At 46.1% G+C, this 27,204-nt stretch overlaps 1 protein-coding gene across 1 annotated transcript; it reads left to right on the top strand.

Annotated features, from left to right (window-relative positions):
- Positions 1-27,192, top strand: FAXDC2 (fatty acid hydroxylase domain containing 2). Its single transcript, XM_060634797.2, has 9 exons — positions 1-135; positions 11,366-11,410; positions 14,278-14,369; positions 14,485-14,588; positions 17,659-17,780; positions 22,261-22,466; positions 22,955-23,060; positions 23,451-23,617; positions 24,534-27,192. Exons 2-9 carry the CDS (start codon positions 11,366-11,368, stop codon positions 24,688-24,690), a joined length of 999 nt encoding a protein of 332 aa, XP_060490780.2. The 5' UTR covers positions 1-135; the 3' UTR covers positions 24,691-27,192.
- Positions 27,193-27,204: the final 12 nt, after the last annotated feature.

Raw genomic sequence — 27,204 nt, 5'->3', positions numbered from 1 at the left:
TAACTCGATCACCGAAGAGCTGCCAGGATGGGCGGTGCAGTGACAGCCAGCAGCCGCTTAGGTAGGGGCTGAAGGCAAGAGAGGGAAAGCCTGAGCTGTGACCTCCGCGGAGCTGGGAATCGGCCCGTTGCGCAGGTGAGTGGGACCTGCTGGGGAGGGCAGCGGTTTGCCAGGGTCAGGACGCATCGGAGTTCACTTAAAGGCAAAGAATGTTCTGGTCACCTCTGCTGCCTCCCTGGCCTCTCCACTTACCCTACAGGTGAGGTTTGCCTCCGACCAATGTCCTGGGATGTTTTCTTAGGGCGGAGTCCCTACAAGCCTCCCGCTAAGGTATGCATCCTCTGCCTTTGTACCATTCACCTCCTCAGTGGTCTTGTTTTTCTAGCAATTGACAGGCAGGCCTGTCAGATTGGACTGGGTTTGGCTTCACAACCAGGTGAATAAAGGAGAAGCTCTCAAGTCAGAACTTGAAAGGGCAAAAATCCAACGGGAAGTCTGCCATCAAATTGCTTCTCACACAGCTCCCACAACTGCCATCAAATTGCTTCTCGAACCTGCCAGGATAACCTGGAAGGCACGCAGCCCGTTTTAAATGTCTTAAAACTGTAAAGCGCCAAGAAATGTGTGTGAGCTGGGAGTGGGCAGCCACGTCAACGTCAACGCTGTCTTGTTGCAACATCCTAAGTAAGGATTTATCAACAGCTTCACAATTACTAGCAGCTAGGCAGTACCTCTGGAAGGATTCTCCCAAGCTCACTGGGTGAGAGGGTGCAGCCAGTGTGTGTAGATGGGGGTGGTGTTCAGGGTGCTCACACAGGCCCTCTGGGGCTTCAGGCAAGCAAGACAGGATATAGACTGTGGTTTGCTTCAGTTTTATGTGCAATTCCAACTAGATTTCTCTGGTTGCAATAGCAAGATTCAATTCAGTTTGGTAAAACAGGAATGCTCCAAGCATCAGCCTCTGGCCTTAGAAAAGGAAATGTTGGGGTGCCTGAGTGCCTCAGTCAGTTAAGTGTCCAACTCTTGATTTTGGCTCAGGTCATGATCTCACAGCTCCTGAGTTCCCCACTCCTCACTGACAGTGTGGAGCCTGCTCGGGATTTTCTTTCTCTCTCTCTGCCCCTTCCCCAAGTGCTCTCTCTCTCTCTCTCTCAATAAATAAGCTTAAAAAAAATTTTTTTTTAAGAAAGGAAAGGCCTTAGGACAAGGACAAGGAAAAGGGGCTGATGTATTTAATAGCAAATGTTAGACACCTTACGAGGGCAAAAAACAATGCTTTTTATTCAATTCCCCTTCTTTCATTTATTCAACAAATACTTCCTGAGTATCTGTTTGGTGCTGCAGATCTCACAGTAAACAAAGGCAAGCTCATTGTCACAGGCACGCAATCAAGTGGGAACAGTTCACTCAAGGGGTGCAAGTCCCCTGCAGCAAGCAAAAGCAGTGAGAGGAACACTTGTAGAATAATCCAGATTCATGGTCTTTTTGGCTCGGAGCTTAACCTTTTCCTTCAGGCATTTCATCTTCTTGAATGCATGTCTTTTCATCTGGAAAATCCTCACTTGCATACAGACATTGCTCTTAGCAGCTCCCTAGAATCTTCCTCACCAGAGGCTTTAAGCTGTGTAAGTACATTTCCGGTCAGTGTCCTCAGTCCTGGAGGCAGACTGCTCAGCTTTTCCCAAGAATACGAACAGCCCCGCTGAAGTAATGGGCTAGTTCTAGTCCTGTCCGTAGCCCTCTCCCAGTGTCATTTCCCACTCACACAGGAGAATCTGTGTTATTCCAGACACACATGCAGTGTCCGGCAAAGTCTCAGGAAGCCTGGATTTTTCCAGAAACTGTATGGAGTTTGAAACAAGCCAGTTCTGCTACAGAGGCCTATCTTCTTGGCTTACAAAATAGAAGGGGTAGATTAGGTGATCAATGAGGTCTTGTTTCTTTTTTTCTCCTCTAAAAGTAAATAATTCTAACAATTTCACAAGATGTCTACAAACAAACGGTACACAGTCCTATAAAGATGCTGTATCTTATACCTAGAAAATGGGAGCACTCATCAACCATGCAGAATATTCAGGGACCTAGAATCTGAGAGAAAATCTGAAAGAATCAGGCAGCAGATAAAACTTAAACAATCTCTGCCTTTCCCATTCTTCTGCTCAGATTCTCAGAGGTCATGAACATCAGCTGTAGCCTCACTGTTATCACTTTCCTAGGCTGGAGATTCTGCAGTAAGAAGCTTGCCTAGTCAGAATCATCTTATTTTCAAAAGAACCATACTTTAAGAGTATCTAATTTGGATAATCTCACAATATATATCAAATTCCCTTTAAAGCGAAATCAATTCATTGTTCTAAAGTAGAAGGATAGTGAATTAAATATGTAATCATTGTGGTTGATTTTGTTTGCCAGAATTTCTAACTTGACCACGACCATTGGCAAGCAACGTTAAGGAATGTCTTTGGTTGAAGACACATCGGCCTGCCATGTTTGGGGTCTCTCCTAGAACCTTTCTGACAGACTGTGTCCACTTAAAACTGGAAACATGTCTGCTAGCGTGTAGAGAGACACAGAAGACAAGCTGCTTTGGCATAAAATAGTCAACAGAATGTGGGGTTGTGTAGCGTAGAAAATAGTCAACAGAATGTGGGGTTGTGGCATAAAATAGTCAACAGAATGTGGGGTTGTGTAGCGTAGGGTCAACCACCTAGACAAGTATCTTGGGAGATAGCATGTGGGCATAGTAGCCTAGCCAAAGAACAAATGGCCTGCTGGGAAATGTTTCATTGCTTCTAGTGAAATCAGAGGTCAACAGCTAAATGCTGTGATTCCTGCAGCCAAAAAGGGCTTTCCCACCATCAGAAGGTAAGCAGTCACCTTTCCTTTGGCCAGAAGGTTTACCTGGAGCAGAGGGTTCCCAGGTCCCGCTTATATATCAGCCCCTAATCACTCAGGCCAGCCACACTCAGTTTCCATAACATGGATACATTGGGCGTCAGCACTCTGCCTTTTGGAATCAAGCAGGGCTGCCTCCTCCCAGGGTCAAGGTCTCACTGAACAGTCACCCTAGGCTCTCTTAGTTTTTGTTTTTAATTTTAATATCTGGTTCTGTTTATTTATACTTTATACCCAGTCTCCATCTCAAAGGAATTTGAGATAGCTTCCAATAAGGGATATATACAACAGAATGGTTGCAAATAAGTAAAAACTGATTAGAAACCACCAGGCATTCAATAAATACCTTTCATACTGTTTTGCATTGTGATCTGTAGAGAAAAGAACCAGCTGCTTTATTGCCTTTGCTTTGCTTTGGGATCATGTAAAGCTGTTAGCAAAAAAAAAAGAAAGAAAGAAAAAAGAAAAAGAAGAAAAAAGAAAGAGGCAGAGACAGAGAAAGAAGAAGAAACAGGACACTAGTTCTTAATCATAGTCACCTTTAATAATCTAACGAAAGCTATGAATCTTTCTCTCCTGGAAAATGCACACGGAAAAATTGGCATACACTTTCAGGGGAAACAAAGACTTCTCAAAGCCTTTCAGAAATTGAAATTAATCTGATTTAGAGAAGTGGAGAGCTAATTACAGGGAGAGCTAATTACCCTACAAAGCTTCAATACAATGTTTCCTACGAATGGGCATTGAATTTATTTAAAACTTTTGGACAGTTCTGTAATTTTCTGAATAGGTAAAATATAACTTGTGGCACAGAATTCAAAAGGCACGTAGCAAACAGATACCCTTCCTCCTCCCCTGTCCCCCTAGCCGCCCAGTTCACCTCACCAGAAGCCACGATTGTAACCGGTTTCTTAGATATTCTTCCAGCAATAGTCTAATATTCTGTGTATTATTCTGTGCTTGCATTAACAGCACACACACACACACACACACACACGCATGCGTATGTTCCACACATCGTTTACTGGCTACAAATGTTTCACTACTGGACGTTCTATATAGTTTATTTCACCAATCACTACTGATGGATATTTAACTTGTTTCTAATCTTTAGCCATTATAAACTGTCACACGGAACATCTTTGTACATACATCATTTTTATACAGGATTATATGATAGAAAAAAAATATCCCAAAGTGTAATTGAATATGAAATTTAACTCTGAGCTTACTGGCAGTCAAAGCAAAAAGGCAGAGATCAGGGGACCAAAATGGATTGCCTAAAATTTGTTTGCATTTTACAAAAAAAACTTACCATCGCTTTCAAAGAGGAAAACTGTACATTAATGTCTTTGTAGGAATTTATCATCTGTATCCTCATACGAAGTATGTTGCTTCTTTCGGAGAACTAAATAATGGAGTAGGGAATATTTCCAATGGCAGTTTTGATATCCTTGCGGTAGATTCATACATCTATCTTGATTTTTTTAAGTTTTTATTTAAATTCCAGTTAATTAATATACAGTGTAACATTAGTGTCAGGTGTACTATATAGTGATTCAAAACGTCCATGTGCTCATCACAAGTGCCCTCCTCAGCCCCCATCATCTGTCTCCCCCATCTCCTGCCCATCTACCCTCTGGCAACCAGCAGTTTGTTCTCTATAGTTAAGAGTCTGTTTCTTGGTTTGCTCCCCCCCCTTTTTTTTCCCCTTTTGCTCACTTGTTTTGTTTTTTAAATTCCACATATAGGTGAAAATATGTGCTATTTGTCCTTTTCTGACTTATTTCACTTAGCATAAAATTCTCTAGCTCCATCCATGTTATTGTAAATGGCAAGATTTCATTCTTTTTTATGGCTGAATAATATTCCAGTGTGTGTGTGTGTGTGTGTGTGTGTGTGAGAGAGAGAGAGAAGAGAGAGAAGAGAGAGAGAGAGATATCTTTTTTAAATTAATTTTTAATGTTTTATTTATTTCTGAGTGTGTGTGTGTGTGAGAGAGAGAGAGAGACAGAGCGTGAGTGGGGGAGGGGCAGAGAGAGAGGGAGACACGGAATCCGAAGCAGGCTCCAGGCTCTGAGCTGTCAGCACAGAGCCCAATGCGGGGCTTGAATTCACCAACCGTGAGATCATGACCCAAGCCAAAGTCGGACACTTAACCGACTGAGCCACCCAGGCACCTCTCACACCTTCTTTATCCATTCATCAATCAACAGATACTTGGCCTGTTTCTATAATTTAGCTATTGTAAATAATGCTGCTATAAACATAGGGGTGCATGTATCCCTTTGAATTAGTGTTTTTGTATTCTTTGGGTAAATACCTAGTAGTACAATTGGTGAATCATAGGGTAGTTCTATTTTAAACTTTTTGAGGAACCTCCATACTGTTTTCTACAATGGCTGCACCAGTTTGTGTTACCACCAACAACACGTGAGGGTTCCCCTTTCACCACATCCTCGCCAACACCTGTTGTTTCTTGTGTTATTGATTTTAGCCATTCTGACAGGTGTGAGGTGCTATCTCATTGTAGTTTTGATTTGCACTTCCCTGATGATCAGTGATGTTGAGGATCTTTTCATGTGTCTGTTGGCCACCTGTATGCCTTTGGAGAAGTGTCTGCTGATGTCTTCTGCCCGTTTTTAATTGGATCATTAATTTTTTGGCTACTGAGTTTTAGAAGTTCTTTATATTTTTTGGATACTAACCCTTTATCAGACATGTCAGTTGCAAATATCTTCTCCCATTCCATACATTGCCTTTTAGTTTGGTTGTTTGCTTCACTGTGCAAAAGCTTTTTATTTTGATGTAGTCCCAGTAATTATTTTTGCGTTTGTTTCCCTGGCCTCAGGAGACCTATCTAGAAAAAAGTTGCTGTAACCAATGTCTGAGAAATTACTTTCTTCAAGGAAAGCAAAGGCAGTAATCTCATGGTTTCAGGTCTCACACTTAGGTCTTTAATCCATTTTAAGCTTATGTGTGTGCATGGTGAAAGAGAACGGTTCGGTTTCATTCTTCTGCATGTTGCTGTCCAGTTTTCCCAACACCATTTGTTGGAGAGACAGTCTTTTTCCCATTGCATATTCTTTCCTGCTTTGTTGAAGATTAATTACCCACGTATAACTGTGGGTTCATTTCTGAATTTTCTATTCTGTTCCATTGATCTTTGTGTCTATTTTTGTGACATTTATCTTGATTTTCTTTTTAAGTATGATCTGACTAAAACCCAGCATTCCTTGGATAAGCTAAAATGAAATATAAGAGGAAAAGATTCAGTTTTGAGGTTGGAGACCATATGTCTAAGAGTACAGAGAAAACCTTGGCATTGTCCTCCTCTTAAGATTTCTTAGGTGTGTCAGATCTCCTGATCTACTCACTTAGTTCAGGTCCAGACCTCTAGCCCAGTACTTTCCATATGGACTTTGGAATGATGGGTTTATGTATCTAAACTGAAAGTTTCTCATTTATCTTTACATGTCCAGGGTTCCTTGCACAAAATAAATTCTTCATAAAAATTCCTGAAAGGAATGGATGAGCTTCTAAAGATCAAATTAGCTTTGCAAGCTCTTGGAAAAGATAATGGTGAGACTCTTACTTGTAAGCAAAGTTCCCCTGGTATGTTAGTTTTGAAAGCTTAACAGACAAACCCCAGTCCCTCCATTTCTTTCCCCAAAGGGATGGTTAACTCAACAGGGTCAATGGAACCTTTCCCATTTTGTCACAAGAACTGAAGAGGGAAATTCATGGTGATAGGAAGGTTCTACCTGTCTGCAAACGGTTTGCAGACATTTAGATCCCCAAGTCTTTCTCAGCTTAAGGTGCTTCCTTTGACATTTGGTTCCTTATCATTAAGACACTTGACAGGCTTAGCCCCAAAATGGTATTAGCACCACTTCCTTCCTCGTGCTAAGAGATCTGTGCTTTTCAGAACTCCAGGCAGCAAACTGCCAGATTAAAAATAACCCTGGATCATCAAAGAATCTTATCACTGGGCAGAGGGTGGCTTCTTGGAATGGGCCCTTATCCACATTGAGGATGTGGAGCGAACTCGGAATCGGGCCAACAGGAATTGCACAGGACAAGTGAGAAAACTTGTTATTGAAGGGAGAGGTCAACGGAATCCTTCTTTTTTTTTCTCAGTTAATTAACATACAATGTAGTCTTGGCTTCAGGTGTAGAACATATGTATATATGTATGTATATATACATATATATGTATATATGTATGTATGTATATATATATGTGTATACATGTATACATGTGTATACATATACTTCTTAATCCATTCATCAGTTGATGGACATTTGGGCTCTCTCCATAATTTGGCTATTGGGTTTTTTTTTTAGCGTTTGTTTATTTTTGAGAGAGAGAGCCAGACAGAATGTGAGCGGGGGAGGGGCAGATAGAGAGGGAGACACCGAATCCGAAGCAGGCTCCAGGTTCTGAGCTGTCAGCACAGAGCCCGACTCGGGGCTCTAACTCTCAACCACGAGATCATGACCTGAGCCGAAGTCAGACGCTCATCCAACTGAGCCACCCAGGCGCCCCACTCTGGTGCCTTTTCTTATGTCAGAGGCTGTCTCACTGACTGGGTATCCAATGTCCCAGTTTTTCTCCTCAACAGACCTTTCCTCGGAACTAATTGCATCCCTGCTGCGTAACATCATCTCTTGGAGATGGCAAGCGGCTTACATTTCACCTCCTTCTGCTGTCCTAACTCCTTAACCCCCTAAAGGCACTTCATAGGTCACTGTTCTCTCTTCCCTTCTCCAGCCTAAGTAATCTATAAGAAGTGTGAGTCAAAGGGAAGCAGTATTTCCTAAGGACATAGCTGGTAAACGTGCATCCAGAATAATAAAACTGAGTACAATCAAACACAAAAGAATAAAATATCCTTAAAGATATTGGAAGCCGGGCTCTGATCCTGGCTGTGCCTTCTACAAACTCTGGGAAGTCCCCTGGCCTCCTTTATCTAGGTTTCTTCACCCTCGTCACATGGCAGAACCAGATGATCTGTAATGCTCTTATTTATGTATGTATTATGTATGTATGTACGTATGCAGTAATCTCTACGCCCAACATGGGGCTCCAACTCACAGCCCTGAGATCAAGAGTTGCGAGCTCTACTGACTGAGCCAGCCAGGTGCCCTGTAACGCTCTTCAGCTAGAAATAGTTATGACAAATACAGTCATAGTTATGACAGTATTTGGCAGGGACCATAATCAGTGTTGGTGAGGACATAAACAAATTAGAGCCCTCATACGTTGCTGTTGGAAATGTAAAGTGGTGCAACCACTTTATAGTCCCAAAAAGGTTAAAGTCACCAGATGATCCAGCAATTCTTCCCCTAGGTACATATCTGGGAGAAATAAAAACATACATCCATGCAATAGCTTGTCCTTGAATGTTTATAGCAGCATTATTCGTAATAGCCACGAAGTGGCAACAGCCCAAATGTCCATCAACAGATGATTGGGTAAACAAAATACGATCTCTCCATGTAATAGAATGTTACTTGGCAATAAAAAAAAAAAAAAATGAAATACTGATACATGCTACCACCTGGATGGACCTTGAAAACATGCCAAGTAAAAGAAGTCGGTCATAAAGGGCCACATAGTGTATGATTCCATTTATAGAAAAAAGCCCAGGATAGGCAAATCCATAGAGACAGAAAGTGGATTAATGGTTGCCTAGGGCTGGGGTGGGGGTGGAAGGAGAGAGGGACTGGAGATTGATGACTGAAGGGTGCAGGGTTTTTCTGTGGGCTATGAAAATGTTCTAACATCAGTCCTGGTGGTGAATGCCCCACTCTGTGAATATATACTAAAAGCCACATGAATGTACACTTTCAATGGGTAAATTGTATAGTATGTGAGTTACATATCAATAAAGACATTTTTTATTTTGAGTATAGTTGACACACAGAGAACAAATACAGTTTCAAAGTCCCATCAGCCTCACTAGCAGCTCATGCGATCAAACTTTTGGTTTGTTGCGCTGCCGATGGGTGAGAAATAATCTCTCGTAGTTTCAGTTCACCCTTCTCTTATCATAGGGGAGGTTCAGCATCTGTTCAATTCAAAGTCCATTTATATTGACTTCTTTTTATCATCTACTAAATTCCCATATATATGTGTATACACATATGTAGATTTAGGTCTGTTTCTGGACTTTCTAACCTGTTATATATGTCTGCCTACTGATAGGCTAGCACCACATTTGTCATTATTAAAGCTTTACAATAAAACAGGTGGTAAGACACTCAACAAAGTCAAGCTGGCTGGCAACTCAGGCCAAGTGCAATCCCCAGCCACCCCCGACTGCCAAATCCAGTCACTGTCCAGGCTGCCACGTTCCCAGAGAAGTCATGGCATTGTTTCACATATGGAGAAACGCTTTAAGTTCATCACAAAAACACTTCATCAGAATGCCAAGATAATACTGGAAAAGGCCAAGATTAGGAAATGCATTCAGAAGGGCACACAGTAGTTGCAAGAACACATACCAAAGATGCAAGCCATCAGGAAAACCAAGCAATTTCTTGAGAATAAAGGCTAACGTTGATGCCGTGGCTGCCTGAGACCAAACTGTAGTGACCATGAGCAAAGGCAAGTCTGTGGCAGGTGCAGTTGGATCACGGCTGCCATGCTGGGGAGTATGAACGTGGACAAAAGATTTCTGTCCGGAAGGATCTTAGATATTTTGAGAAAGAATGAGAGAGAGAGAGAGAGAGAGAGATCACTCACATTCACATAACTTTTATTCCAGTATATTGTTATAACTTTTATCATTGTTGTTGTTGATCTCTTCCTGTGCTGAACTTGTAAATAAAGCTTTATCACAGGTATGCATGTATAGGAAAAAACATAGTATATAAAGAGTTCAGTACCACCGCGGGGCCTTGCTCAGAGCAGGACCCAATGGATGGTGCTTACTTAGTTGATTAAACATGAGTTGAATTTCATCATGTTGGTGATATCTCCCCCAGTTGGTAGACTTAGGGAAGTACTGTCCTGCAGCAGTCAAAACTTCCACCTTCAGTTTTCTGCCAAGAAGAGGGAATGGGAGTAGGAGTGAGTGAGAAGACGTTTTCCGGGGCCAGCCTGTGCCCCATACACCTCAGGTGATTACTGCCAGTTTTTATCTCACTCTCCTACCATTATCCTGACCAACTCACAGCACATGGCATACCTAGCCAGGGCTGGCAGCAAAGTCCCTCAGAAGAATCACCTCGGGAACAAGTCTAAAATGCAGGTGCCCAGGCTCCACACTAAGAAACCCTGCTTTAGAGTGTAGCCAGGAAATCTGGGTTTCAGCAAACCTCTGATGACTCGGACATAGGAGTTCCTGAGATACATCTAGGGAAACACCGGCCCAGTGAACCAGACCCTCTGCTCGATTCATCCACGCTACATATGCTAAGCACCTACTCAGCGAAGGCCCATGGAAAGCTACACAGAGAGCCTGTTCTCATGGCGCTTACAGCTTCCCAGCAGAAATCACATGAGTGGGATACCCTGTTCTTATTCCCATTTCACAGCTAAGGAAACTGAGGCCCAGAGAGGACATCTTGACCACGATCATAAAACTAGTAAGTGATAGACACATCTCTGACATGACCTTGAGGAAGGTATCAGATTTCAAGACTGGCTGCCTTAACAATTCCTATATATAAATACACAGTTGGTTTCTGGTCTGAATGCTCCTGGCAAACCTAGTGTCCTGGAGACGTTGAATCATTATTACAGTTTGCAAAATGCTTCAATTTTCGTCGGCATTAAAACTGCAGCCCACGTGTGTGGTAACCTGACTTCCGGAGGTTGTGTAAGCTGTCCCAGCCAGCCAGGCAGAGTCCTGGCTTCAATCCTGGCTCCTTGGGGCTGTGGGCCATTGGCAGTTAGGATACTGTGGAGATGTGGAGGAAAGATCTATTCTGAGTGAGACAGGGTTGTGCTGAGGCTGGGAGTGAAACTATGCAAAAGAAGGATTAGTCACAGCCCATCTCTTGGAAAGCTAGTTCCATGCAGATCGAGTCCCCCATTGCCTGCTCTCTGTGATTCATGTTACCTATACCCACACCAACTCAGTCTCCAGAGGTGGAGCCCAGACAGAGGTTCTCTAACTCCCCAGGTGACTTTTAATGAGTACCCAGCATTAAAAATCACGTCTGGTGGGGCACCCGGGTGGCTCAGTCAGTTAAGCTTCTGACTCTTGATTTCGGCTCAGGCCACGATCTCATGGTTCGTGGGAGGAAGCCCCATGTTGGGCTCTGCACTGACAGTGTGGGGCCTGCTTGGGATTCTCTTTCTCTCTCTCTCTCTCTCTCTCTCTCAAAATAAATAAATAAACTTAATTTTCTTTTTTCAAATCAGGGCTAGCCATTCACCTTGACTTTCTTCATTCTGTACTTGCTTGGTTGCACGTGAACATGACATCATAACTCACGGGGTGCTTTCTTATTCCAGATGAAGGGAGAAGCCGGAAGTATGCGACAGGAGAAGCCCAAACAGGTAAATGCCAGCACCACCCCCACTTCCCCAAGCTGGGGAGAACGCAGCCCGTGACTCTTTCCATATCTGCAGGTGCTGCATATCTGAGGTCTCCCCCAAGGTTTAGGGGTAGCTGACACATTGGTGGTGGTGGTGCTCATTTCAGTAGCTGAGCAGAAACCCTTGGACTTCAGGCTGCCATGTAACCGTAGCCCCTTTGCCTGTGAGAGGGAGCAGGACCGCATGAGAGTGGCCCAAAAGCCCGCTAGCTGTGCTCCCATTCCCTCTTGGCCCCTAAGAATGTCCCGTGCCTCAGGCCTTTGAAACCACCCCTTTCTGTAACTGCTCTAGAGACAGGAGAGGCCCACTGGGGGCTAGAAAGTGGGACTGGGAAGCGGCTCTCGACCCCAGCTAACTTCTGCACTTTACAGAGCCCTTTGGGCTGTTTCTATTCTGTTCCCTTGGGCTGCCATAGAGAGAGAAAACACCACAACTACCGAAAAAAAAATGGCTAAGCCTATCATGAAGTTAAGGTTTTATTTTTTTTAATATGAAATTTATTGGCAAATTGGTTTCCATACAACACCCAGTGCTCATCCTAACAGGTGCCCTCCTTAATGCCCATCACCCACCCCCCCCCCATCAACACTCAGTTTATTCTCAGTTTTTAAGAGTCTCTTATGGTTTGGCTCCCTCCCTCTCTAACTTTTTTTTCCCTTCCCCTCCCCCATGGTCTTCTGTTAAGTTTCTCAGGATCCACATAAGAGTGAAAACATACGGTACCTGTCTTTCTCCGACTGACTTATTTCATTTAGCATAATACCCTCCAGTTCCATCCACGTTGTTGCAAATGGCAGAATTTCATTCTTTCTCGTTGCCAAGTAGTATTCCATTGTGTATATAAACCACAATTTCTTTGTCCATTCGTCAGTTGATGGATATTTAGGCTCTTTCCATAATTTGGCTATTGTTGAAAGTGCTGCTGTAAACATTGGGGTATAAGTGCCCCTATGCATCAGCATTCCTGTATCCCTTAGTAAATTCATAGCAATGCTGTTGCTGGGTCATAGGGTAGATCTATTTTTAATTTTTTGAGGAACCTCCACACTGTTTTCCAGAGCGGCTGCACCAGTTTGCATTCCCACCCAAAATTTTTTTAATGTTTATTTATCTTTTGAGAGAGATAGGGACAGAGTGGGAGTGGGGAAGGGACAGAGAGAGAAGGACACACAGAATCTGAAGCAGGCTCCAGGCTCTGAGCTGTCAGTGCAGAGCCTGACGCAGGGCTCGAACCCACGAACTGTGAGATCATGACCTGAGCCAGTCGGATGCTAAATTGACTGAGCCACCCAGGTGACCCTAAAATTGAGGTTTTTAATTTCATTTAGCTTGATCTGATTACACTGAAATGAAAAATTCCTAGTGAATCCGGAAAAGTTCATGAAAAGGATCCTCTGAATACTAAAAAAGGAATAAAGGCAAAGTCCAAGTTAAATGTCTGGCAAGCTTGAGGGCGACCTTTCAGTGGCCTATTTAAAAGAACAAGTTCCTCTGATTGGTCCTGCCCATCAAGCCCTCCAGGAGAGAGGGAAAAGTTCACTTCCAGAGTTCAAGACCCTGAGGACCACCAGCGCTTCAAAAACTTTTCACCAGCCGTGGAAAATGATTTACTTCTTCTTGGTCTTCCGATTGGAAGTGGGATGGGGTACGCTGTGAATAAATAATCCAGTGCAGGTTCAGATTGCTGTGAATGGGTCAGTCAAAACAAGCTGCTCCTTCAGATCTCCAAAGTCTGGATTAAAATGTAGTGTCCCTATGGGATCGGCTTCCCCCAACAGCACCCCCCTGACCCTGTGTACGTGGTACAAGTCACAAACTGCAGATAAGCTTCAGGCACATACCTGTAGGCCACCATCCAGTTCTGCCCCATGAAATTTAACCAGACTCCATCTGGGCTTAGATCTAGAATAGAACATGTAAAGGACGTTTGTAATTTCTGTCCATGGTACAATGGAAATTGGTGACACACCTGACAGCCAGTATTTTTCCCTCTCCAAATCTGGCACCTTGTTTGGCCATCAAGCTTGCAATGATCTGTCTCTGCTTTAGACTTTTGGAGGAGCATAGGTAAGGGACCAGTGATTGCCAAGGGTCTGTTCTTTGCCCCTAGAACTTCTCATTATCCTGTCCCACTGGCATCCCAGGCTAATCTCACCAGAAACAGAGGCCTTATTAAAAGTCAAAACATGTGTTCGTTCTTTTCTTCACAAGCAAGAGGGTGATGGGGATGGGGAAAGAGGCCTGGCCCATGAACACAGTGAAGTCCCTATGCCCTCATCACAGACTGCAGATCTTTCTGTGATGGCTGACTCAGCCTTGCCTGCCTACTGGAATTAGGGAGCTTTCAGAAACATAGAAGCCCAGGTCTCACCCTGGAGACTCTTAGGAAATCAGCTTGCAGAGGAATCCGGTCATTGGGATTTTTTAAAAGCTCCCGGGTGATTCCACCAGATAAGTGATGGGCATTTCTGTTCCACAGAAGGACTGGTGATGAAAGCCTACCACTGCGGGAGGCTCACCTGACCCTCTCGGGGTGACAAAACTGTTCGCTAGTTTCTCTGGGGTCAGATTTGTTCTCTTCCCTCCCCCAACCTTGAGTTGTTATTTTTATAAACACACCCAAATATAGCCTGAGAGCTCTTGCTCAGGAAGAACCTCCCGTAGAGGCTGGGAAAAGGTCAGCCGATGCACCACGCTGACGTGGTGGAGATCCTGATCCCACATCATTCCTGCCAGGACTGGGTAGCAGCTCACTACTGTGGGCTGTGACTTCTGCCGGGATGGTAGGAGGCTTGCTGGGGCCTCACACTTTTCTTGTCCTCCTCTAGGAGGAATGCATCTGGGGCTCCATGAAGAGGACGGCTTTCATCCTGGGCTCTGGCCTTCTCTTGCTTGTGGCCTTCTCGAACTCGGTCTCAGGGTAAGTCTACACAACCAGCTTTAATTCCGGAGCTGGGGGCAGGGTGCTGCTGGTCTGGAGGCAGAGCATGGAGTAAGGAGCTTCACCCAGAAACCTGAATGATTTTTCTCCCAAGGCAACTTCAGAGATTTTGGGATGCTTCTGGCTGTTTTCAGCAAGCCCAATGGGAGAGGCTCCTGTCTACATTCGAAGGGAAGGAGTGGATCCTCTACATTATAGGTGAGGTTCCCAGACCACCAGTGGTTACGGCTTGGGTACATGATTATAGCTTAATTCTTTTTCTGTTGTTTTCTTCTCTATTTTGAGATTTCTCAGCTCTTTATTCCAAGGAATGAAAGACTTACAATTTAAGACAGTGTTAATCCCAAAGAGTGCTAAATTTGTGGGCAATCTGTAATGGATGCCTAAGGACATCTAAGAAAAGAACTTGAGATCTCCCCCTCCCAAAATAGAAAAATAAAAAAAGAAGTGATTTGTGTAAAACTGAATGCATGTTTAGAGTAATAATCCTGCTTCTGGATGTCAGGTCCACAGCACAGAGAGCTGCTCTATATCCTGTGAGACTATGTCCTTGTATCTAGTGAAATCTAGCTCTCGGGGCTTGACAGCATGTGGTCACTTAATCAATATTTACCGGCAGTGTGAATGGCGGTCAACAAGCCAAAGAAAAGGTATCATTTCAACATAGATATTTATAACAGCATTGTCTGCGATAGTGAATGTCCTCAATGACGCATTCATTCACTCAAATAGTATTTATTACTGTTAGTCTGTGCCAAACTTATATGGAGGATATAGAGGTATTTAAGATGAAATGTTTCCCTCATTTCAAAAGCTATGTCATAGTCCAGAAGGGGAGATTTTAAAAAGTGCCAGTTGTCACAAAGCAAAAGTACAAATAAAACATCCCTGACACTTTTTTTCCAGCTGGAAGAACTCTGAAAACAGGCTAAACATTAACTATGACAGGTTCAATGCAATCTTATTCAGTCATTGAAAAGAACAATGCAGATTGCAAACGTACATGGGGAAAGTGGTGGTGAAACATTTGATATATTTCTGTTGCAGTGATAGGAAAACTACCTTTCACCCCAATGATACGCAAATACCAGGGAGGTTAAGTATTTGCAATTTTAAGTGTTACAACTGGAAGAAAGTTCAAGATCTTCTCTTGTTGGGGCTTTTATTCCATATCCCTCAAGGAGCTTTTGGATTCGCAAGCAGGCAGCCACCCTGATGGATGGCCCACTAGGCAACTACCGACCTAACATTTTTTTTCCAAAATAAGAGAGCTTGTTATTTCTGAGAATAAAAGTAAATACATGTTCAGTGTTAAAAATAAAAATCAGACAATTCAAATAAGCATGAAGAAAATGAAACTCACCCAATCCCATACCCAAGAAATAACCACAGTTAATATATAAGTATAAATGTCTTACATATTGGATATATGGTTGAACTTTTAAGACACCATTTTTTTTTCATTGAATAGATTGTGGACATCTTTCCATGTCAGTTAGTATAGACCAACTTATTATCTTAAGCTGCCTCATCTAATCCATTGTATACAGATACTCTTCTATTTAGTCCATTCCCTATAAATGGACATTCAGGCTCCTTAAGTGTTCTACTAGGATTTTTTTTTTAATTTTTTTTTAAGGTTTTTTATTTATTTTTGAGACAGAGAGAGACAGAGCATGAACGGGGGAGGGGCAGAGAGAGAGGGAGACACAGAACCGGAAGCAGGCTCCAGGCTCCGAGCCATCAGCCCAGAGCCCGACGTGGGGCTCGAACTCATGGACCGCGAGATCGTGACCTGAGCTGAAGTCAGACGCTTAACCGACTGAGCCACCCAGGCGCCCCACGATTTTTTTTTTTTTAATGCGGTAAAGGATGTGTGTATGGATATATGTGTGTCCTTTTTTCTTTTTTCCTGTCTCTGTTACACTCGCTTTTTTTTTTTTTAATACCTCCTGATACTGTCAAACTGCTCTCCAAGACATTGTGTTAATCATATTTCCCCACAGTGCTGGCCAAATATTTCTCAGATCCCACCTGCCACAGGCACTGGGTTTCTGGTGGCAGCAAGAAGGGTACTGGAGGAGTGGTACAGAGGCATAGAGTTAAGTAAAATGTCCTTGCCCCTTGGGACATTTAGAAGGAAGAGGCAAACCATGGGCAGCATTAATAGCACAAGAGTTAGGTAACATTGTACTGTCACTCCAATAACTGCCAACAGGGGGGACAAAGTGCTTGTTTGTTCACAGTTGGATATCAGAGATACTTGGAATGACTTTGCCAGGAAAGTGGGATGTGGATCCAAAAAAAAACCCCGTATCTAAATTTTAAATCTTGATCAGCATTTTTGAAAGTATCCTGTAGAACATCAGTGCTGTGGGATGTGAATAGGTGGGGTGGCCATACAATTTATCATCCAAATAGGGACGTCTGTGAGAGTAAATGAGGCACTGTTAACAATTATGCTAGACTGCTAGATGTAAACTGAAACTATCCTGGGCAGACAGGGATGCATGGCCACCCTATTCTTAGGTGGCCTGAGAAAACAAAAGTTCTAGGGTAAAAAAAGACTGGGAAAGGCTTAGTTTAACAAAGTCAAATAGTTTTCTCCACTGCAGGGATTTTTAGAGCCGTTGGCACGTTAGTCTGGACCATGGCTCTCCAAGAGACTTAGGTATGAACGCTGTTTAATCAAGGAGGGCCTTGAGAGATGAGTTTTCCACTTTGGGAAATGCAGACTGGATTCCTGAAGTCCCACTGCTCAGTTAATAGGGATTAGGTTCCCAACTGACTCCTGGTCCAGTGGCTCATTGGGAACTGAATCATACCAGGAGCTCCCTCTGTTTCTACCTTCCTTCAAATTCATAAAGGGTTCAGTGGGCACAGACTCCCAGATGTCAACCTAAATTTATTTGTAGTTTATTTATTTATTATTGTATTATATAGGTTATACATGTATTATAAATTTTATTTATATTTAACAAATTTTTGTATTTTTTTTTTTTTTTGTCTTCAACTACCTAGAAGGTTGTTGTCCCCATTTTACAACTAAGACAATAGAGACACTCCTTAAGTGACCTGGCTGAGTTCCCCCAGCTAGTTGGTCACCCCAGGACTAAAGGTAGGCCCTATGGCCCGGAGCTTCAAGACCTCCCTGGTCAGGGACTATCTACAATGCAGCCTTCGTCACCATCAAGCTCGTGTTCGGTTAATACATGTGCTGTGAGAACCTTAATTGTTCTGATTGTTGCCTTCTACTTCCCAACCTTAGCTACCATCCTAGTACCTGCTCTGCTTTTCTGGAGCTTCAACGGGCTTCTGCTGGTGGCTGACACAGCCAGAAAACCGAACTTCATCTCCCGCTACCGAATTCAAGTTGGCCAGAATGAACCAGTAAGTGTTGCTGTGGCTTCTCTTGGTCAAAGCACAGAAAGCAAGAGCTGAAGCCACACTGAAAATTCTCACTGCAGGGATGCTTGGGTGGCTCAGTCGGTTAAGGGTTTGACTCTTGGTTTCGGCTCAGGTCATGGTCTCGCGGTTCATGGGTTCGAACCCCACATTGGGCTCTGTGCTGACCGTGCGTGGCGCCTGCTCGGGGTTCTCTCTGTCCTTCTCTCTCTGCCCTTCCCGCTTCTCTTTCTCTCTCAAAATAAATAAATAAACTTAAAAAAAATTCTCATTGCAGGCCCAGGAGAGAGCATGGCCACTGTGAGCCAAGTTATTGTGCACAAGGCTTCCCCAGCTGAGAAGCTTAGAGAGAGGAAGTAATCTGCCCCACTTCTCAGAGCCAGCCAGGCAGGACGAATGTTCCAGTCTCCTGATTCCCAGCCCCAGCTCTGTGCCTGCCTGCACTGCCCCCACAGCACTGCCGTCAGCATTTTGGGAACCAAAATGATGGGGTCAGCTTGGCACTGGGCTGAGTGCAGAGGTGTTAGGCAGCCCCCCACCTCGGCCACCCGAAGCAGGGATGGTGGTGGCTGGAGGCTGAAAGCGCGGATGACAGCTGTCATGAGTGAGGGACACAGCTGCTGAGACAGTGGCTAGCCCACTGTGAACAGAGGGTTCTGAATGTGTGGGCAGTGGCTGGATTTTAAGCAGGTCCTTCTCCCCAGTCATTTAACTGCTGGTGCGTAGCAGATCCACAGTGAACAAGGCCTGGACTCTGCTTATGAGGAACCCCTGGCCCGGGAAGGGAGAGAAGGCCAGTACACACATCTTTGACTTACACACCACGGGAAATGAGCCCCACTGTGCCCGGAGCCCAGTCACCCCCTTGGTGCTTTGACAACCTCCAAGAGCCTTTTCTTGTGCAGTGGGGAGCTGATTCTTAAACCCCGGGTTCTTTGTCCAGTTTCCACCCAAAACACATTCTGGCTCCTTTCCTGGAGAAGACAATTATCTTTTAATTAGCTGTCCAGGTGCCTGGGTGGCTCATCTCAGCATTCAGGGCATTCTGCCCCAGCCCAGCACTCCAGAAAGCAGAAAAATAGTGCCCCGGACCCAGGCTTTTGGAATAGCCCCTTCCTGAACCAGGGCTGCTGGCTGGGCTTACAACCCCCCTCACTGGACACAATAGCTGCCAGCCAGCCGGGGGCCTCCCCCGGATCCAGCGTGGCAGGCATGGACCGGAGCCATCAAAGCCAGTGCTTGGCTGTCGAGAGCCCTTCATCTGTCAGACCATGGCAGTCTCCTTGCCAGGCACCATTGGCTACAGGCTTAGGTCTTCAAGGCCAAGTACTGTAATAGCCTTCATGGGTCAGATGATCAAACAGTCAGGTGGGACATGGGTAGACGATTCACGCTCAAGCTCTCTGACCCAACTCGTACTCTTAACCCCCAGGCCACATCAGCTGTCAAGAGTATTACCTACCATGACGACATTCATTGTGACTGTCTACAGTGATCGGAGAGGCACACAGGGAAGGGCGGGTTGCATTTTGCAGAAGCCGAGGTGCAGAAAGGTGCAGTGACTAGCTCAAGGTCAGAGCGTCACTAGGAAGCAGAGCCAGGGCGTCGTCTCACCGGACTAGGTCCGGTGCTCCCACCTCAGGCGCACAGCTCCCCACCCCTGCTTGCTCTCTACTCTCCTGGATGGCCAGTTCGAAGCTCCTCCTCCCTCCTCACATCCCTGACTTCCTACTTCTCTAAGTAAACAGGGGCAAGCCGAAGAGAGATCCCACAGACTTCCCCACTCCAGCTTCGCCTTCCACCTGATACAACAGGTGCACTCTCTTTGCTTCCGTTGCTAACCCCTTCCTCCCCTCTCCGAGTGCTACGCCCTATTACCTCTTGTTTACCTCAGGAAATTTCTCCTTTCTCTTCCCTTTCCCCCTCCCTCTCCTAGGCTCTTTCCCTCTGGATTATTAAACATGCTGTAATTTTTCCCATCTTAAGATCCAACCAAAGCAAACTCCCTTGCCCCCATCCTCCAGACTCAATACCACTCCTATTTCTGCTCTCCTTGGCAACCAGCCTCTTTGAAAGAGTTGTCTGTATAGTTTCCAGTTCCTCTCCATCCGCTTTCCTCCCCCCCCCACCCCCGACATTTTGTAATCATGAAAAAAATTGGAAGCATAGACACAGAAGTTGAAAAAGCAGTACAATGATCACTCATTTACACACCGCCTAGCTCCACCAATTCTAAATATTTTACAGGATTTGCTTTATCTCTATGTAAAAATATATAGCTATGTATGCATCTATACTTTTTAGCTTAACCATCTGAAAGTAAGTTCCAGACATTACAAAACTTCACCCTAAATCCTTCAGCCTGTATCTCCTAAATAGCCACAAACCTTTATCATCTTGCGTCTTCTTTGAACCTCCTCTGGTGGGGCCTTCCCCACCACGGCACTGTTTCGCCTAAATAGCTCTCAGCAGGTGGGCTTATCTCATCAGAACTAGTGGGCCTGTTATATCCTTATTATATCTTCTCATACCTGGCTTTTCCGGCCCTTCTGGTTCCTCTTCCCCCTGCCCCTCCCCACCCCAGCCTCCTACTGCTGAGTGTCCCAGGGCTCGGGCCTTGCTCCCTGTCTCTGTCTTCATACCCTCACTTATCTGTTCCAGTGTCATGACTTTAAATACAATCTATATGCCGACAGCTCACACATTTCTGTCTCTAGCCCAGAACTCTCTTCTGAATTCCAGGCTCAAGTTGCCAAATGCCTCTTTGACATCTCTACGCGGATGTCTAACGGACATCTCCAGTCCAACATGTCCCCAGGAGAATTTCTGATCAACCCCTCAAAGACTGCTACCCACATCCTCCCCAGTCTGAGTTCATGGCAATGCCTCAATTTCTAGTTGGTCCTCAACTACTTTCTCTCCCTCATACTCCACATCCGATCTGTCAGGAACCATGTTGGCTCTATTTCCAAAATAGTTCCGGAATCCAACCACTTCTCACTACCTCCACTGCCACCACCCTGGTCTGAGCCATCACTGTCTTCTGTCAATATTACCGCAATTGTCATTGGTCTCCCTGTGTCTATTCTTGCTCCTTTACAGTCTGTTCCCAATACAGCAGCCAGAGGATTCCTGTAAGAGCTTGTCACTTGTCTTCTCACAGTGACTGCCTCCCCCTCCCCATTTCCCTTGGAGTAAAAATCAAAGTTTCCCAATGACCTGCAAGGCCCTATCTGCTCTGGCTCCTCCCCACCATTTTGGCCTCATCTCCTACTTCTCCCCACCTCACTCGCTTGCTCCTCCCCAGACAAGTATACCTGCAATGTCCCTGAGAGCCTTTTCACCAGCTGCTCCCTTGGCCTGAAGACTCTCTTCCCCAGGTATCTGTTTCCCTCACCTCCCTCATCTCTTTGTTCAAACCTCACCATCTCCACAAAGCTTACCCTGACCGTTCTATTTAAAATTACTGGTGCCAGGAATATAAACTCAATGAAGAAAGCAATCTTTGTTTTGACTATTGCTTCCTTCCCATGCCTGCGACATAGAGGGTGCTCAGAAGTATCGGTCAAATAAATGAAGGAGCAAACAGATGTGACACACTCCTCTTGGTCGAGGTTTCCAGAAGAGGTATACGGCTTCGTCTAATGGTGCTCTCAAACCAGGCTGGCCAGACCTGGTTTCACCATGGGATGGAACTGAAAGCGTAGAGAGTGGATTCCAGTCAGTCAATATATGCAGTGCCTGCAAAAGTTAGAGGAAGAGGAAGGCCTGAAGACTGAGGATCACTCTGAACCCAGCTTTACCTTGCAGCTGGAACCCCTCCAGCTCACAAAGAGAACTCAGGGAGAAATCCCTTATGACCAATCTGACACTAGCTCCTCAGGACCTGAGAAGTGACCTGTGGTCATGGGGCTATTCCTGGGAGCCCCAGTGCTCTGAAGAAGGCAAGGGTCAGGGGGTTACTGATTCTTGCACAAATGCTTCACTCTGGGCCTTGTCTAGGGGGCTGGGCCACATAAGGAGGCAGAGGACCTTGATCTCTGCATTCTGATCAAGACTTCCTAGATGAGGAGGGGCCCAGAGGCTGAATAAGGATATCAACCTGAGAGCTGACAGCCTTCTCCAAGCACCCTAGAGGCGCCCTAAGGTGCCTGTCAGGAATAGGTGGGGCCTGGCCAGAGAAATGCAGAGAACAGCGGTGACAGTTGCAGGGAGGAGAATGCAGGCTCAGGCCTAGGAGACGGCTACCGGGAAGGGAGTTTCCAAAGGCAGGCGTGTTGCCAGATGGTTCCACCTCAGGCCTTGGCAGCAGTCAGGGGCTGCCAGCTATGGCCAAACATCATGCCTAGCATCCACCCTGAGTGAGGGCCTCCTGTGAGCGGGTCACAGTACAGCCTACTTTCTAGAAGGGAAAGACCTACTTCTCACACTCTTGTCCATCGCCCTCCTTCCTTCCCTGATGCAGGTGGACACCATGAAACTACGCCAGTCTATGCGCACAATTCTCTTCAACCAGTGCATGATATCTGTCCCCATGGTGATCTTCCTCTATCCCATCATCAAGGTGCGGGGAGACCCCTACCGCCGAGAGCTACCCACCTTCCACTGGTTCCTTCTGGAGCTGGCTATCTTCACTCTGATTAACGAAGTCCTATTCTACTACTCACACCGGTGAGTGGGGCCCTGCCGGAGCACAGCTGGCTTCTCCCTCTCCTAGGGCTCACTTTTAAGGGAGGAAATGGAGGCCTCAGAATTGTAGATGTAGGACCACCACCACCGGGCCTCAAAAGCTTCTTATTAGTTAACATGGAGACATCTCTTTGTGCCACAACTGACAAGTTGCAACAAGTGAGAAATGTCCAGAAGAGAGCCTTCTGCATTCATGTGTGCAGCAGGGCACTTTCATTTCCTTTTTGAATCCTTTGTGGGCATCATCCCCACCATGGCTGATGCAACTGAGGTAGGGAGAGGCAAAGTAATCCAAATGATGCAGCATAAGAGGTGGGGGTAGAGCTCGAAGGCAGGTCTGAGTGCCAGTCCAATGTGTTTGCAACTTTGCTCGATAGGTAGAACTCCTAGTTCCTACCTTTGGTTTCTCATGGCCTGGTGGGAAAGGGAAAAGGGAGATTGGCAGATTATTAACTTAACTATTTTCCCAGGCTCCTTCACCACCCAACATTGTACAAGAAAATCCATAAGAAACACCATGAGTGGACAGCTCCCATTGGCGTGATCTCTTTCTACACCCACCCTATCGAGCATGTGGTCAGTAGAGCTCCGCTCTCCCCAGAGGCAAAGGGCAGAGGGCCCCAACCCCCTACCCTAAGGTCTCCTGCAGAGAATTAGACATTGGCCCTTTCTCTCTTCTTCCCATTCAGCAGCTACCATTTATTGTTGGCCTGGCCTATGGTAGGCTATGTGAGATGCCCAACATAACTTATCTCAAACAGTTAATTACTTGTCCCAAAGTTATAAAGCTAAATGACGCGGGCAAATCAAGGTTCTGCAACTCTTTCAGCTTCTCCAGATCTGAGTCAAGGAAGTCTTGACTGGGGCAAAGTAGACACCCTGGGTGACACCCTGGGGCAAAGTAGACACACAACTGGTCCCCTCCATCTCTCTTGGGTCCACCTTCAAACAGCCCTACCCTTACAGGCCTCCAACATGTTGCCAGTGGTACTGGGTCCCATCCTAATGGGCTCCCACTTGTCCTCCATCGCCGTGTGGTTTTCCTTGGCCCTCATCTGCACCACTGTTTCCCACTGTGGCTACCACCTACCTTTCCTGCCTTCACCTGAATTCCATGACTACCACCATCTCAGGTAAGGCCTCCTTCCCCACTGTGGGTCCCTGGGCAATAGCCTTCACCTTCACCCCTGAGGCTTCTAGTAGAGACCCTGATGTCTCAGTTTAAACGTGCCAGTGCTAGGTGCGGCTGGGTGGCTCAGTCGGTTAAGCGTCTGACTCTTGATCTCAGCTCAGCTCTTGATCTCAGGATTGTGGGTTCATACCCCGTGTTGGGCTCCATTGGGGGTGGGGGGAATGTGCTGGTGCTAGTGAAGGGAGAGGTCTGGAGGTTGGGAAAATAATGACCATGCTGGACCTAGACCTCCTTGCTCTTTTCCTTCTGACACCGGGTCTTCCAGCAGCTGTGTGTTTTTAACCTCTATTTAGGTCCTGGACCCTTTGAATATCAAACGTAAGCTACAGACACTGTCACAACAATGCATGTATGCATAAGAATCCTGTATGCAGTTCAAGGAGACTTGCGTGCTCTCTGAAAGCCTCCAGGCTTTTTCAAGTGTGGTCAACAAACCTCCAGCACCATAATCACCTGAGATACTTTGAAAAAATGCAGGTTCTTGGGTTCCACTCCAAATATGCTGAATCAAAGTGTGTGTGTGTGTGTGTCAGGGGGGAGGACTTGGAAATCTGCATTTTAGTGAGTGTTCCAGGGGATTCTGATGGAGGTGGTCCCTGAACCTACCTGGACAAGCCAAGCTCTGCCACAGGTTGACTTGAGTATTGGACTCACATAGAGAGCTTTTCAAAGGCAGATCATAGATTTTCAGTACAGAGCGGCCCCAGGATGTGTGCAACTCCCTGGAATATTCCGATGTAGGTGGTCAGCATGGTTGGGAACGGTTGTGGGGTAGGGGGGCCTAGAAGTGTGTGAGGCTGACGCAAATGAAAAGGAAGTCAGCGCACCGACCTCCAGCACCTTCCTCTCTCCAACAGGTTGAACCAGTGCTACGGGGTGCTGGGGGTGCTGGACCACCTCCATGGGACTGACACCATGTTTAAGCAGACCAAGGCCTACGAGAGACACAGATTCCTGCTGGGCTTCACTCCACTGTCTGAGAGCATCCCGGATCCCCCGAAGAAGATGGATTGAGAGAGGGCCCAAGTGCCACCTTGGCTGTCCCCCTCAGTGGACTGCTAAGGTGGCCCAAGGCGTGCTGATTGTATCTAACTTGCTCCTTCAGCCATGCAGTTTCTTTCTGTCTTATTTTACAGGTTTATTTATTTTTGAGAGAGAGGGAGAGAGAGAGAGAGAGAGCGCATGAGCAGGGGAGGGGCACAAAGGGGGACAGAGGATCCGAAGTGGGCTCTGTGCTGACAGCAGTGAGCCCCACGTGGGGCTTGAACTCATGAAAGGTGAGATCATGACTTGAGCTGAAGTTGGATGCTCAACTGACTGAGCCGCCCAGGTGCCCCAGCCATACATTTTCTAATGACAGCATCACTGTGGCAAGGGGAAGCACAGCTTCCCGGAAAGGTAGGGCCAAGGATGGGGCCAGGGCTCCCCCAACAGCCTCTGTTGTCCCTCAACAGGACCAGGAATTGGCTTAAGGGGGAGAAACAAGAAACAGCTCCCCAGAATGGAGGCCAGTGAGAAGGAAGAAACCACCTTACTAGGGCTCCGGGCAAGTCCCCCGTGGTCCTTTGCTGTGGAAAGGGAGAGGTGAGACCCCGGGTGACTTTTTTATGGCCTAGGTAAGACACAAAGAATGCAAAGGTGGCAGTAAGACTGGAAGCCACTCCCAACTCCAGAGAGAGCTCCTTCTGGTGCCAGGGGGTGAGAGAACCAGAAGGTATTGCTTTGCCCCTTCCTGCACCAAAAAGCTTTTCTTATACCCTACTCTGGCCAGGGCCAGGACACCCCCATTGCCAACACACACACACACACACACTGAGTCAGCCAACAAAGGCCCCATTTCAACTCTGCTCCACTGCAGACATCATCCCTCTATGAAAAGAAAAATGCTAATCAGAGAGAGCCCCTCCCTGGATTAAAACTGAGATACCAAAGAGGTGCAGACCAGACCCTGACACCTACCTTCAGCCATATGCGGAAACCAAAGGCTAAACCCTGTCGATCTAAGCTGGGGGCCCTTTTATCCACTGAGGGAAGGGTCAGAGTTCCTGACCTTTGGGGACACCCACCTGAGGCCCCCCCTTATTAGCCTCCCTGAAGTAGGACGAAAGAGGCTGAAACCCTCTTCCTCCAGTGAGAAGGCAAGAAAAACATGGCTGAGGGGCGCCTGGGTGGCTGTTGGTTAGGTGTCTGACTTCAGCTCAGTTCATGATCTCACGGCTTGTGGGTTTGAGCCCTGCATCAGATTCTGTGTCTCCCTCTCTCTCTGCCCCTCCCCTGCTCGTGCTGTCTCTCTCACTGCTCTCTCAAAAATAAACATTAAAAAAAAAAAAAAAAAAGAAAAACATGGCTGAAAAAGGGCAGAACCACCTCACCCCCCCCCCCCCTCGCCGAAATGATTAACCAGTTGTCTCAACACCATTTATTTCAAATGAAACTTACCTGAAACAAAACCAGAGAGCTGCCTGGGTTGCCGCAGTCCCCAGCCCGGCCTTCCCTTAGCAGACATTGCCAGGAGCCCTGTGGCTCTCAAGAACAATTTGAAGACCAATCTTTGGCTTGCAAGGCCACCATATTGTTACTCAGTTCTTACATATATTTGGGTCTGTTCCTGAACTTTCAGTTCTCTTCCATCAAGAAAACCATCCATTGTTTTAGAATACGTTAGCATTGGATAAGGCCAACTCTTGAAGCAGAACTATCTAAGATCCCTTCCTATCGGCCCTGCCACTCGAAATCTGCCTAGTGGACCAACTGGGCACTTACAGCTTCCTCCTTGGCCTTCCAAACCCCACCTGCCCTCCTCAGGCCTTGGTGGGTTTGGCTCTGTCCCCAGGACAGCTCTCCAGGACACTTCATGCCCTGAGCTTGCAGCACAGCTTCTGCGGCACCAATGGTCCGTTTTCACCGCTGCTCGCCTGCTCCTGCAGCCTGTTCCTACACAAGTAAACATACAGAAAATAGTCCATCTTCTGTACACTTAAGAAGGGTAGGGAATGAGGAGCGTGGAGAAAGAGGAAGAATGGATGCATTTCTTTTCCCCTTTGAGGTCTTTGGATTTCGAGGGGCAAGAGGCTGTCGGTGTCTCATCCCTTTTGGCAGCCGGGTGGTTGGGCTCTGGCAGAGGGTGCCAGCCCTATCCTCTTCTTCATCAAACAGAATGGCCCTCAGGTTGGTAAACAAGTGAGGCTTAAGAAAAGGCTGGGGTCTCGAGGTGCCTGGTGGCTCAGCCGATTAAGCATCTGACTCGATTTTGGCTCAGGCCATGATCTCATGGTTTGGGAGTTGGAGCCCTGCAGTGGGCTCTGCGCCTGACAGTGTGGACTCTGCTTGGATTCTCTCCCTCCTCCCCGCCCCACCGCCCCTGCCCTGCTTGCTTTCTCCCTTAAAATAAACAGACTTAAAAAATAAATTTAAAAAATTGAAAAAAAAAAAATATAGGGCTGAGGTCTCAAAATTCCCAGCAGATCATGTGAAAGTGAAAGGAATGGAAAATAAACTGGGCTCCTTTTAATGCCAGTAGATGCTTCC

This window comes from Panthera onca, chromosome A1 (assembly GCF_046562875.1).
Source record: "Panthera onca isolate mPanOnc1 chromosome A1, mPanOnc1 haplotype 2, whole genome shotgun sequence".
Classification (NCBI taxonomy): domain Eukaryota; kingdom Metazoa; phylum Chordata; class Mammalia; order Carnivora; family Felidae; genus Panthera; species Panthera onca.
Note: the sequence above shows the minus strand (reverse complement) of the source record. Positions and strands in the feature narration are given on the sequence as shown.